Raw genomic sequence first — 13,772 nt, 5'->3', positions numbered from 1 at the left:
ATTAGTATCTGGTTATCAATACCTCAATTTTAGGACTCTTTACCCTGTTCTCTGTTTTCTCTTTGCTGTCACCTCCTTCCTACTATTGCAAACTGAAATAGTTCCGGATGAAAATGGATTGTATTGAGGTAAAATAAACCAGGTCACCCTGAGAGAGGAAATATGAACACAAATGCTTTCTTCCTTTTGAATTCTAGTCACTACACTCCTGTGCATCTCACTAATTCACATGAGATGGTTTCCATTTGCCGAGAGCAAGCTGTAGAATAATTTAGTCCAGCTCTTTCTTCAATGTTAAGAGGGTTGAATGCCAAGCAAAGGCAGTAGACACATGGGATCACCACTAGTAGTTACTCAAGTGGTTACATTGGTCAGCCCATACAATCCATGGGCCTGACACCAAACTCCTGAAACAAATACTCCTGAGTTTGGCCACAGAGGGAGACTTAGGAAAGGATTCAAGGATAAGTTCAAAGTCTCCTAGAGAAAATGCAACATCCTAATTAACTCCTGGTAATCCCAGGCTCGTGGCTCTTCAGAGTTGAGGAGTATTTGGGATGGAATTAAGAAACTGAGTCAAAGAAAGAAAAGCAGACAGATGTCATGTGCGAAAGGTAGAAGGCGTGCACCACCACACAATCTATTCCCTCCCCACCCATTAGGCACCTCATACGCCTATAGACGAGATCAAGTCACATCATAATCCACGAAACTGGCATGGAATCAAATCAGTCTTGATTCAAAGGGACTGTCCAAGAAGAAAAGGGCATACATTTATTTTTGTTATCAGCAAGCATAAAGCAAGGACAGGAAGATTGCAGTACAGATCGGTACAGAGGTATGGAGAACAGTGACAAGCATTGCAAAGCAAGCAAGAAGTGAGGGAAGACAGAGGGAATGAAAGATGGGACAGTTTGGGGATCTAGAGATGGAGAGACGGTAGGATTGACTAACTGACTCTTTAACGGTGTGGAGAATAGCTCCATTTGAATCAGGAAGGGTACAAGACTTCAGAATTCAAAATATGAAAATAGAATTAGATAAACATGGGGATAAAGGAACAGAAAGCTGAGGGGATGAGACGGTGGGGTGGTAGGAGGTTCATAAAGACAGAGTATAGACACCACCATTGGCCAGCTGTGCTGATCCACCTTTGTGTTGGACATTAATAAAGAGATTCAAAAAAATATTTGTGCACACCAACCTCCTTCAGTATTGTGATAAGAATCAGGTGAAAGGATTTGTGTGATGTTCGCTGAAGGATGACAGCTACCTTACAGTCCCATTACCTTACAGAGGTCACGGATTCCCTGAACTGCACCTTTGAGGGCACATGGGGCCCTAGTTTAGTTAAGTGGAAATAAACCACCTCTGACTGTGCGCGCTTACAGAGCACTGCACTGAGGTGCTGGCCTGGAAGTGGCACCACACCATAATCAACATCACTCAACATATAGGACCCTATCATTATTGTACTGTAGTTTGTGCGACCTTCCTGTGTACAGAATGGCTGTCACTTTTACCACAAAGCAACAGTTACTGCAGACAGACACAACAAGCTGGAGTAACTCAGCGGGACAGGCAGCATCTCTGGAGAGAAGGAATGGATAACGTTTCGGGTCGAGACCCTTCTTTCAGACTTTACTACAGTAAGTGCATGTCTTTGGGACTAAATTGCCCTCTATTAAAGAGTGAACATACCAATGAATGTGCAATGACTTAGAAGAAGTCCAAAATAACTTACTTAACAGCACTTTGTTAGCAATATAGTTTAATAGTATTTGTTTAGATCGGGCAGGGGAAGAAAGTTGAGAATTTCAATTTTAAATGATGGTTTACAATATTATAATTGTACCAAGCCATCACGTGGATCTTTTACACTGAACTTACAACATAAAGATAAATCACAGCTCTCCTATTTGCTAACCCAAACAACACATGTCATGCAAGAATAACACAGTGGTTCTTTATAAAACACAACGATATTGTTAACACAGCCAGATAAAGGCAAGAAAGGACCTCATCTTTTTTTTTGCAAAACATTGCTTTTCTCTTCCCTTGTTTAGAGTAATGTTCTGCCAGCATGTAGGTAGGGAGGTGCAAGCGTGAGCAGCTGATACAGACTGCGGAAAGGATGTACGTTCTCCTGGCCCCCTGGGTAGGTGTGGGTGGGCCGTGCTCAAGTGATGACCGTGGGCCCCCTCCGGCCGGTCCGCTCGTGGACGTGTGACAGTTTCAGCGCGATGGCGATCAGCGGCCCCAGCACCACCTGCAGAAGGCGAACAGAAGCCACTGTCAGCACCCAACGGCACTCCACCCTCGAACCTCGCAACCCACACCCTCCCAAATCCCCGTCCCTGGGAAAGAGGGCAGGCCGTGCTCCCACTGTGCCCATGATCTCTCGACGATCTGGGAACATTCACTTCCGTCAGACTTGCCCACACCCCCACAGCTTGAACATCCACAGCTTCCTCCCCTCTGCATGGGAACTCACTCATTACACACTTTGGCTCTTTCAACCCATCTCGTCCATGCTAACCACAATGTGTGTCTACGCTATTCCCACTAAAGGGGCCGAGCTTGGTTGCTGCTAATATGGACGTGAACTTGATGTCTGGTTGAGCTAATTCCATTTGCCTGCTTCAGACCTTTATCTCTCTACATCTTGCCTCGCCAAGTTCACGTCCAAATGCCTTTTAAAGTATAATAGTATCTGCGTCTACACCACCACTGACAGCTCGTTCCATCAACCACCACCCTCTGCCTGAAAAACTTACCACTCAGATCTTGAATACATTTCTTCCCTCTCACTTTAAACCTGTGCCCTCGAGTTTTAGAGCACTCTACACTCAGAAAGAGACTGACTATCTATCCCACTTATGCCCTTCAAAATGTTATAAACATGTGTAACTATATCCCTTGGCTTTCTGTCATCCACTGAGAATAAACCTAGCCGATCAGTCTGAAGAAAGGTTTCGACCCGAAATTTCATCTATTCCCTTTCTCCAGAGATGCTGCCTGTCCCGTTGATTTACTCCAGCTTTTTGTGCCTAGTTTATCCAATCTCTCCTTATAACTACAACCATCCATCTCAGGCACCATCCTGGTAAATGTCTTCTCCACTCACTCTCTATTGCTCCCACCTCCTTCCACATGTGTGGGAACCACAGCTCTACACAATATTCTAAAGATAATTCAGAGTATCACTGAACACAACACTTCTAAAACTCTCCCTCTCTTACCTTTGGACTACCATCTATTTCTCATCATTATTTCATCTGATTGAATATCGTTCCCCTCTGCTTCATGTTGATAGAAATTATTGTGTTCATCAAAGTCAATGTGATCAGCCATGATCACATTGAATGGTGATGCTGGCTCGACGGGATGAATGACCCACTCCTGCACCTATTGTCTATTGTCTATTGTCTAATATTCCAAAATAAATTTATAAATAGCCAGGGATAACTAATTATATTTAGTTGTAATAGTACCAACACAGAAATTGAACAAGTCATCTCTGGTTACTGATCATTCTTCTGATGAGATTTCTAAGTCAATCGCATGCAAGATAGCTCAGCTCCTTGTGGAACATGACATTGTTTTGAGGAGCAACTGTTATTAGTGCTTCCATTGTACTGTTGCCTCTCACAAAGGACTGTTCAAAGGTGGCCTCCTGGAGTTTGTTCAGTACTAGGAGCACATCTGACCAAGAATCCCACCATAGTTCTCAAACCTCTCAATGAACTGACAACCTTCACCCCCATCTCCCGTTGGACCTGTCTACAATCCTATGGCTGTAATATTCAGCAAACCACCTCCAACCTCCACAAACCATCACCCTAGCCTCTAAAGATAGACACAAAAATCTGGAGTAACTCAGCGAGACAGGCGGCATCTCTGGAGAGACGTAATGGGTGACGCTTTGGGTCGTGACCTTTCCCCAGACCCGAAACATCACCCATTCCTTCTCTCCAGAGATGCTGCCTGTCTTGCTGAGTTACTCCAGCATTTCGTATCTATCTTCGGTTTAAACCAGCATCTGCAGTTCCTTCTTAAATCCTAGCCTCTGATCCAAGATCAACAAGATCCTACTCCAATCCCAATCTCCCCACTCCAAAACCATCGCAGGCCTCAATGTCTTAACCATACCTTCCCCTATGGACACTCCGTGACAGAATGGCCCCTCTGACCACTGACACCCTCCTGCAATTATTCTTCAACATTCTTTATTCCAAAAGCATTTGCGTATAGAAAGATACATTAGCAATTTATTTGGCTCCTTTCCTTCCCTGTCTCCACACTGCCCTCCTCTGGCTGGATGGTGAACATATCCAGACGGTGTACTGTGCCAGGGTATCTGAGAAAGGAGTGTCAGTGTTCCCTGTTGGTATTCCCTCTCATTTTGAAATGGCATGGGTTCCCCACCTGGAAACAATGGGATAAAGTGACGGAATGCACCCAGTGGAGAGCTGTTATGCAAAGTCTTTTGCAGCCACAGAAACACACTCACAGTAAGGTCACCTTTGAAACATAGGAATGGACCAATTCTTAAAGATTTGGTCTCCCTTTATCGACTTATTACAAGCATATGGTGCAACATAACCTTAGAAATTAACTGTTTCAGAACCGGGTGAGGGGTGGGTAAAGATACGAAGTAGGTATATCCCTTTCAATGTCTCTTTTTTTCCATCTTTTTTTTCTTCTCTATTCTTTTTTTCTTCTTACTTCATCTCACCTTCTTGTTTTCTTGTTTTCTCTTTCGGGCTATACAGCTCTATGGGTTCTTTCTTTTTCTACTATTTCACGAATTAACAATATCACTACTTTATATGATATTCTCTCTCTCTCTATTTCTGGCATTTCTCACTTTCTTTTTTACTATTAAATTTAAAATAAGAAGTTGTACATGAAATGTAATATGTTATTAATGTATTATATTATGGTACTTTACTTCTAATAAAAATATTAAAAAATAAATAAAAAAAGAAACATAGGAATGTGGGTGTCATAGTTTGTGGACTAAGTGTGACCCAGTGTGATAATGCCCAAATAATCTGTGCTAGTGTTGTTGATCAAGGGGAAATATTGAAGAGATTATTTCTCTGTTCTTCTTCAAAATAGTTCCCTGGAATCTTTCACCTTCACCTAAAAAAACAGAGGTGACCTAGGTTTGATGACGCTTGTAGAATAGAGAATCTGTTACAGTGCAGAACTTCCTTAGTTATGCCAGGTTTGATGTACCTGGTCAACTTGCTGATTTAAGATGTGAAACCACAACCTTCTGACTCGGGCATGATTAGGACCCAGTTGTGGATAATAATGATTTATTATCCACAACTGACACAAGATACAAGATATATTTATTTGTCACATGCGCCAGATGGCACAGTGAAATGTGATCACCATACAGCCATACACTAAAATAAAGAACACACCACACGATAGATTTAAACATAAAACATCCCCACACAGCAGAATCAAACGTTCCCCACTGTGAGGGAAGGCACCAAAGTCAGTGATCACTTGACCACTATCACACCAAAGTTTGTGAGATTTTGCTGTGCACACAATGGCGACAGTGTTTCCCGGTTCCTCTTCCCCCATCTTAGATTGTTCAATTTCAAGTTTATTGTCATAGACACAAGGAAGGCAAAGCACAGGTACAACAAAAAATCTTGCCTGTAGCAGCATCACAGGCAAATAGACTCACAGCGCACACAAAAAACAAATGGAGACATAAGGAACTTAATCAGCTGGAATCTTTAGCAAAACATAAAGTGCTGGAGGAACTCAGCGGGTCAGACAACATGTGTGGAGGGAATGGACAAGTGATGCTTCATTGGCGAGGGGGGGGGCTTGTTTGGTGGTTGGGTGGTGTAAGTAACAAAGATTGGAGGTGAAAAGGAGGCAAAAGGGTGTCAGATAATGAAAGGAGACAGGTGACATGTAAAGCCAGTCAGAGGAAAATAAGTGAAAGGAGATAAAGATTGGTGGGAAGGGGCAGAATAGTGGGAGAAAGAAGGGCGGGGAGGGAGGGTTGAACATAAAACTAAGAGAGAGTGGGTAGGAACTTCTACTTAAAATTGGATAATTCAATGTTTATACCAGAGCTACCCAAAAACAAATGATGCCCAAATTACACATTGATTCTAAAAGGAAAAGGGCTGTGCAATAGAACAAGACTTTAGTGCAAAAACGTAATTAGAAAAGAAAATTAATTTTTCAGTGATGCAAGAGATGGGTCTGCAGTGTTCAGCTGTCTAGGTGGCTTTTTGGTTGTGTCAGTCAGTGCAAGAACCTGTTAGCTTTTGGGATGTAGCTGTTCCAAAGCCTGGTGATGTGGGACTTCAGGCTTTTGTACCTACTGCCTGATGGTAGCAGTGAGAAGCGTCGTGGCCTGGATGGGTTTCGGGGGGTGGGTTTGGTTCTTGATGGTAGCTGCCTCCTTCGTGAGTCCCTTAGGTATAAGGATGACTTTGTGGGTTCAGAAGTCAATGTGGATGTGGGAGGAAACTGGAGCATCCAGGGGATCACAGGGACGCTGGTCGCCGCAGGAGGTCGAGTGTATTGTTGATAAAGTTGACGATATTTTAATTTGATAACTGTCTGTAAACTATCAATGTAGGCAGCCTTTGATCGTATTACTACTCTGTATATTTGTTTGTTTTGAATAAAAGCATTTGTTATTATAAATCAAAGTTACCACACACTGAGGGGGGAACCTGGGACCATGGCATTGTGGGTTACCAGCTGTGTCGCCCCCTTCTTCTTGCCCATGTTCAGCAGTCATGGGGTTTTGATGGCACACTGTTTCCCACACTACCACAACTGGGCTTCAAACACACTGCATTGGCTATAAAGCGGGTTGGGCCATCCTGTGGTTGTGAAAGGTGTAATAGAAAAGCAAGATGTTTTTTTTCAGAATATTTTGCTCGTGTCAATTAAATTTTGTGTGATTAAATAATCTGAGATGATTTCTCAAGCTCTTTATTGTTATACTGATTATGTGAGAATCAATTCCCTTGACAGAATTGTTTTGTTAAAGCAAGTTGGAGTTTCATTATAAAGCTAGCAATCATCACTTGTGTTTGTTTTAACATGACTGCAATTGCTTCCTTTGTATCACGAGCAGAAGGAAAATGGTGGCAAAAAGTACCCTCACTGGGAAACAGCGCCCGAAACATACTTGACATTGGCACTGCTTTCTTTACAGGTCTGGTTTTGTGAAACAACACAAAGAGGCAACATTAAAGTATTTTATTTGTCTTTCTATGAAAAAGCATTTCTTAGTGAAGTTAAGAGTGATAAAGTGGAGCAGTTCGTTTGGTGGGCATTCCACTGGGAAATGTCAGCAGCTTTGCACATGAACCTTAATCTTTACCCCTCGTTATTCAGGGATTTCTGCAAGAACGTAAACGTTGTGAAGTTGTACTCATTTGGCTGGCATTTTCTTCACAAAGCTGCTCCAGAGTTGGAGCACAACGTTACAGCAGATGTAGCACTTATAGTGGGGTGGATGCAGGGCCAATCAATGCCAGTTTAGGAGGATAGGTTTCCTATACATTACAATATAGGTGAAAGGCTGCAAAAAAGAGTAAAAACCTCTGTATTTTCAATATTTATAATTGTTTGAATTTACTTAAACATCTCCGTGTGCTTTTAATTATGTTGTATGTTTAATAATTTTTACTTTTTGAACAGCCTTTTAATAGATCTTCTTAAATTTTGAATTTTCTTTAATATCAGAAACATTTTTGTTTGTGACCACGTTTGTCGACCAGCTAAGCTAGAGAGACAAGGAACACTGCAGATGCAGGAATCCTGAGTAAAAAAACCCACAAAGTGCTGGAGGAGCTCAGTAGGTCAAGCAGCATCTGTGGTGGGAATGGACTGACAACATTCTGGCTTCATTGGAGATAATGGCTTTGCCGTCTACCAAAGTCCTCTGCAGCTGTTTTGAGATGAGCGATTTTTCTGCTGTCACCCAGGGTTGGCACAGTGATCCAGCGGTAGAGCAGTAGACAGGTACAGTGCCAGAGACCCGGATTTGATCCTGACTATGGGTGCTGTCTGTATAGAGTTTGTACACTATCCCTGTGATCGCGTGCATTATCTCCAGGTGCCCTGGTTTCCTCTCCCATTCCAAAAAAGTGCAGGTTTGTAGGTTAATTGACTTCTGTAAATTATCCCTGGTGTTAGGATAGAACTAGTATACAGTGTATTGTTGGTCAGTGTGGGCTGAAGGGCCTGTTTCCACACTGTATCTCTAAACCCACCCCATCCCACCCTATCTTACTATCAGCAGTATCTTGGGCACTGTGTGGGACCTCATCATGACCCTGGGGCTGACTTTGCCCAGATTCTTGCTGGGGGGAGGGGTGGGGGTTGAACAAGATAAATCCAACCCATCTTCACTCTTCATTGACAAGCATGAGCAACATTGTAGGTGATTTACCACTGACCAACAAATCCTCAATCACTAACACAGCTGGAAATATTTTATTTTGCATAAAGAGATTTTAAATTGGTTTAGCTAATCTTTCACCTGCTAGTAGATCCATTTGCACCTTTAAAAAGTATTTATTGAACCACTTAATGGTTTAATTAGTATTTTTTTTTAAACAATTTAACTTTTTTATATGTAACAACTTTTCAAACACGGGACATAAAAGTTTATGCATTTGTAAGAAAATGATCCTGATTTGAAGGGCTTTCCCAACCTGACACCTTCAGTGGAATCTCACCAGAGTGATGTGCAGGAAGGAACTGCAGATGCTGCTTCATACCGAAGATAGGCACAAAATGCTGGAGTAACTCAATGGGCCAAGTAGCATCTCTGGAGAAAAATAGATGACGCTTTGGGTCGCAACCCTTCTTCAGACTGCAGTTTGAAGAAGAGCTCGGACTTGAAAAGTCACCTATTCCTTTTCTCCAGAGATGCTGCCTGACCCGCTGAGTTACTCCAGCATTTTGTGCCCATTTCATTAAACTGATTGTGGGCAGGGCCAGTGAAGGGGTTTAGCCTGATTGGGGTAAATGAACCCCGTGCCAGCAGAAACGGTGGCAGCAAATCTAATGTTTGGGCTCTGTTTAATAATTCTATTGGTTTTGAGTGGGGATTCTAGTTCGCAATGTTCAATCTGCTGCTGACTTCATAGAAAATCATTTGTAACATCGTAAGGACTGAGATTCAACAGCTTGGCTCAGCTGCACCACCTTGTGGTATGTCCAGTGTAACGTAGTAGTTACAGAGCAGCCTAGTCATTCACCTTCCAGCTTTGTTTTCACGTACAGTATAGTTTCCTCTGACAGCTTCCACAGATGTAAGGCTGCACCGGACACCTTATCTCAAAGGGCTTCCATGCTGATTCCTACTCATTTCTGACTCCAGTATTCACTGCCCTACACTGGTTCACTTACAATACCTCAACTTTAAAACATTCTCTTCTACTTTTAAAACTCTAGCTGTGTGTGTCATCTCCGTCTGGCTCACACCTCCTCCACCCATCATCACTTCAGGCTGCATTCACATCCCTGTTCTTTTTAATCAATCACTCCACTGCTGTTGTTCCATCCTTCAATTATACGGGCTTTAGGATATGGATTTCTTGAAAACTCTCCACACCTCCCTCTCTTCCTTTAAAGTCTTTTGGAAGAAACCTTTGGTCATCTGTCTCACAAGACTCAATGTCAAATCTGGTTCAATAATGCGCTTGCGATAAGCCTCGGAATACTTTGCTGTATTAAATGGGACAATATAAACCCTGGCCAGCGACTTTATAATTTTAATGAGAATTCATCTCTGAGTGAAAACATAGGTAAAGAGTGCAAGTAGACATGCTTGGTCAATTGTCTACAAGGCCCAGCGTTTACCTTTTTAGTTGTAGTTTTAGTTTTAGAGATACACTATGGAAACAGGCCCTTCGGCCCACTGAGCCAGCTCCAATCAGCGATCACCCATATGCTAGCTCTATATTGGACTCTAGGGAAAATTTACAAACCGAAGCACGTGGAGAAAACCCACACGGTCACTGGAAGAACGTACAAACTCGGTACAGACGGCACTGGATCAATCCCAGGTCTCGGGCGCTGTGAGGCAGCAACTCTAGCCCTAATGGCTTGCTTCTATAGCTGAATAAAGAAGTTACGGCTAATTGGCCTCCTCCTTTTTATGAGCATTTTACAGAGGCATTTACATCGCAGCACTGATTTCAGACGATTATACTCAAGAAGCTGCCTGCTACTCTCTGGGGAGCAGGGAATTACTGACAGCGGCCTCTGGATCTCCACATTCCAATACACAAGCGAAGACTCAAGAAGTCACTGTTGACTTGAGAATATAATGAGAGCGTGCTGACAGCTTCACCTTGATTGCAACCACAAAATCCAGGCCTACCTTTAATGATTCAGATTTAACCTTAATGCTCCCAGCAATATTTGATAATGTGTAAGACATTTAAAAAGACTTTAAACAACCACAAAATCCAGGCCTGCATTTCACAAACCATTTATCACATGTTTATAGTGAAGGAATGAAACTCTTCAAAGGAGCTTTCCAGATATATAATGACATGGGAACAGGCACCGAGCCCAAGAAACTATTACCAGGAAACTTCATGATACCCTTAGTTAAAGAGGTGGATTTTAAGGAACAGTTTTTACACTAATCTTCACTGTTAATCTTTTGGAAGAAAATAATTCTTACAAACCAGGACTGACAATTGACCAAGCATGTCTACTTGCACTCTTTACCTATGTTTTCACTCAGAGATGAATTCTCATTAAAATTATAAAGTCGCTGGCCAGGGTTTATATTGTCCCATTTAATACAGCAAAGTATTCCGAGGCTTTTAGCAAGCGCATTATTGAACCAGATTTGACATTGAGTCTTGCAAGTGCATTAGCCTTGTTCCCCCTCTCATGGAATCACCTTGAGAGTATCAAGACCAGGTCACACACCATGAATGGTAGAGTCCTAGGGAGCTTTGCGGAACAGAGGGACCTTGCTGTGCAAGTATAAAGATCCTTGAAACAGATATCATTGGTTGAAAAGCATAATTAATGCTGGCATTCATTACTCAGGGTATTGAATACAAGAGTAGTGAGGTTATACTCCAACTTTATAAAACATTGTTCGGACCTCAGCTGGAGTTTTGTGTAGAGTTCTGGTCACCACACTATGGGAATGATGTGACAGCACTAGAAGGGTGCAAAGGAGATTTATCCCAACATTGTCTGGGATGAAGCAGATCAGTTATAAGCAGAGACTGGAGGGGCTGGGTCTATTTTCCCTGGAGTGAAGGTAGTAGGAAGGAACTGCAGATACTGGTTTAAAGCTCAGATAGACTCAAAATGCTGGAGTAACTCAGCGGGTCAGAGAGCATCTCTGGAGAAAAGGAATAGGTGACGTTTCGGGTCGAGACCCTTCTTCAGACTCGACATCTCAAAACGTCACCTATTCCTTTTCTCCAGAGATGCTCTGACCCGCTGAGTTATTCCAGCTTTTCGCGTCTATCTGAGTTTAAGAGGTTCCGTGCTTGAGGTATATAAAATTTTGAAGGGTATAAATAGGGCAGACTGCAGGAAACTATCCCCCATCTCAGCACTTTATTGGGTAGTTGGTTTATTATTGTCACATGTACCAAGATATAGTGAAAAGCTTTGCTTGCGTGCTACCCAGCCAAATCTTACTAGACATGAGTACAAGCGAGCCTTTGGTACAATAGGTGGAGCAAAGAATAGAATACCAAGTCTTGACTCGAAAGCTAATTAGTAGTTTTATGTGGATTGGAGATCCATGTGATCAATGTTTTAAAATCCAAAGGACTTTTAAAAAAAAAAAAATTTTTAATTATTGAACTTTTGTCATCAAGAAGCATGGAAACAAACCTTTCAACCATTCTGCTCTGCACTAATCTTTAATCAATCATTTACATTTATCCCATTTTTTTCTGTCTGCATTTCCATCAACTCCCCCCAAGATACCTCCACACTAGGCGCAGTTCACACTGGCTGAGTATCTCACCAAAGCACATGTGGGAGGAAACCACAGCATCCAAAGGAATCTCACGCTGGTACAGGGAGAATGTGCAAACTCCACGACAGACAGCTTCTGACGTCAGGATTGAACCTGGGTCACTGGGGCTGTGAAGCAGCAGCTCTACCCGCTGTGCAAGAAGGCTCAAATGCCCATTATTTATCCTATGAGTCTTTTAGCGAATTCTTTGTGATTTATAGCAGTCAATTAATCTGCTCAAACAGATGGACTCATCACATCCTAGAATCATCTGTCACAGACAGGGATCCTTCTGCCCAGCTCGCTTACCTGCACCTGTCTACACAAATCCCATTTGTCCACACTAGGCCTATGGATATCCCTCTTTTTATGAGCATTGAACAATAAGAATGTCACCAATTCACTGATTTCTGACAAAAAGAACCAAACTGCTCAACTGGGTTAAGCAGCATCTGCGGAGAGAAATGGACAGTCTACATTTCGGGTCAGAGCTCTTCTTCAGAGTGATGATCAATGTTGCTCATCCATTTGCCTCCACAGATGCTACCTGGCCCTCAAAGTTCCTCCAGCAGTTTGAATTTTTTTGCACAAGATTCCAGCATCTGCAGTTCCTTGTGTCTCCAGAGGTTGCTGGTTTGTAAGTGCTGACAGTTCACCTTCATTTAACAATTTAACTATTCAGTGTTAAACATAATCATATCTGCTCCGATCATTATTTCATTATGTACAAAATGTTTAACAAGATTTATGAAACAAACCTCGCTGTCTCGCTGCCTGTGGGAACTCTCCAATGAGACTGGCTGACGAGCCGGCTTGATTGAAAGACACAGCATGGAAACAGGCCCTTCGGCCCATCGAGCACTCCGACCACCGATCACTCTAGTTCTGTTATCCCACTTTTCATCCACTACACACCTGGGGCAATTTACAGAGGCCAATTAACCTACAAAACCACACGTCTTTGGGATGTGGGAGGAAACCGGAGCAGCCAAACGGTCACGGGGAGAACGTGCAAACTCCACATAGACCGAACCCGGGTCTTAGGCGCTGTGAGGCAGCAGCTCTACCAGCTGTGCCACTGTGCCGCCCTGATATTGCTGTTGTGAGCTCCAGGACTAAATGACTGAGAAGAAGAGATGATGGGAATAGGGAGTTGCACACCACAGAGGTGGTGTGGGGAATGTGGGGAATCCTAGTTAATATTGACTGACATAAGATAGATGCCGGAGCAAGGACCCACTGGTGTTCATTGACTTACCTGTGGTTCTTTGTTGTTTCTGCTTGGGTCCCTCTCATAACTTTCCACGTAAAACCTTATTATCGATCCCATACTCCCCGTCCCGCTCAACCTGAAAATTATTCTGGAGCCGTCCGTGAATGTCAGTCTCAGTCCCTGCGGAGAAAAATTAAACAATAGTGTTTGCGTAGCACCTTTTCCAATCTCTCAAAGCACTTTACAGTCAGCGAGTGGAGTCACTGGAGCTTTACAGAGAGATTCCTTTGAGGCCGTCACCCAGTTCTGCACAAATTGCAATAGCAAGATGATAAGGATATATGCAAAGGTAGACAAAAATGCTGGAGAAACTCAGCGGGTCAGGCAGCATCTATGGAGCAAAGGAATAGGTGACGTTTCGGGTCGAGACCCTTCTTCAGATATATGCATATCTTATTGACTGATGTTCACTGAGGACTGATGTTCACTGAGGGTTATGTATGGACTCCAGATTTAATTTCTGTTTCCACAGGGTGCTTG

At 42.8% G+C, this 13,772-nt stretch overlaps 1 protein-coding gene across 1 annotated transcript in view; it reads right to left on the bottom strand.

The window, feature by feature from the left end:
- Positions 1–1,754: 1,754 nt before the first annotated feature.
- pgm5 (phosphoglucomutase 5) overlaps positions 1,755–13,772 on the bottom strand; it is a 145,887-nt gene continuing 133,869 nt past the window's right edge. Inside the window, exons 10-11 of the mRNA XM_033018084.1 lie at positions 13,278–13,412; positions 1,755–2,269 (exon numbers count right to left, since the gene is read on the bottom strand). Of these exons, the coding sequence (XP_032873975.1) occupies positions 2,180–2,269; positions 13,278–13,412 (225 nt within the window). The 3' untranslated portion in view covers positions 1,755–2,179. The remainder of the gene's footprint in view (positions 2,270–13,277; positions 13,413–13,772) is intronic.

This window comes from Amblyraja radiata, chromosome 3, assembly GCF_010909765.2.
Source record: "Amblyraja radiata isolate CabotCenter1 chromosome 3, sAmbRad1.1.pri, whole genome shotgun sequence".
In the NCBI taxonomy this organism is placed as follows: domain Eukaryota; kingdom Metazoa; phylum Chordata; class Chondrichthyes; order Rajiformes; family Rajidae; genus Amblyraja; species Amblyraja radiata.
This window is presented reverse-complemented; position numbering and strand designations above follow the sequence as displayed.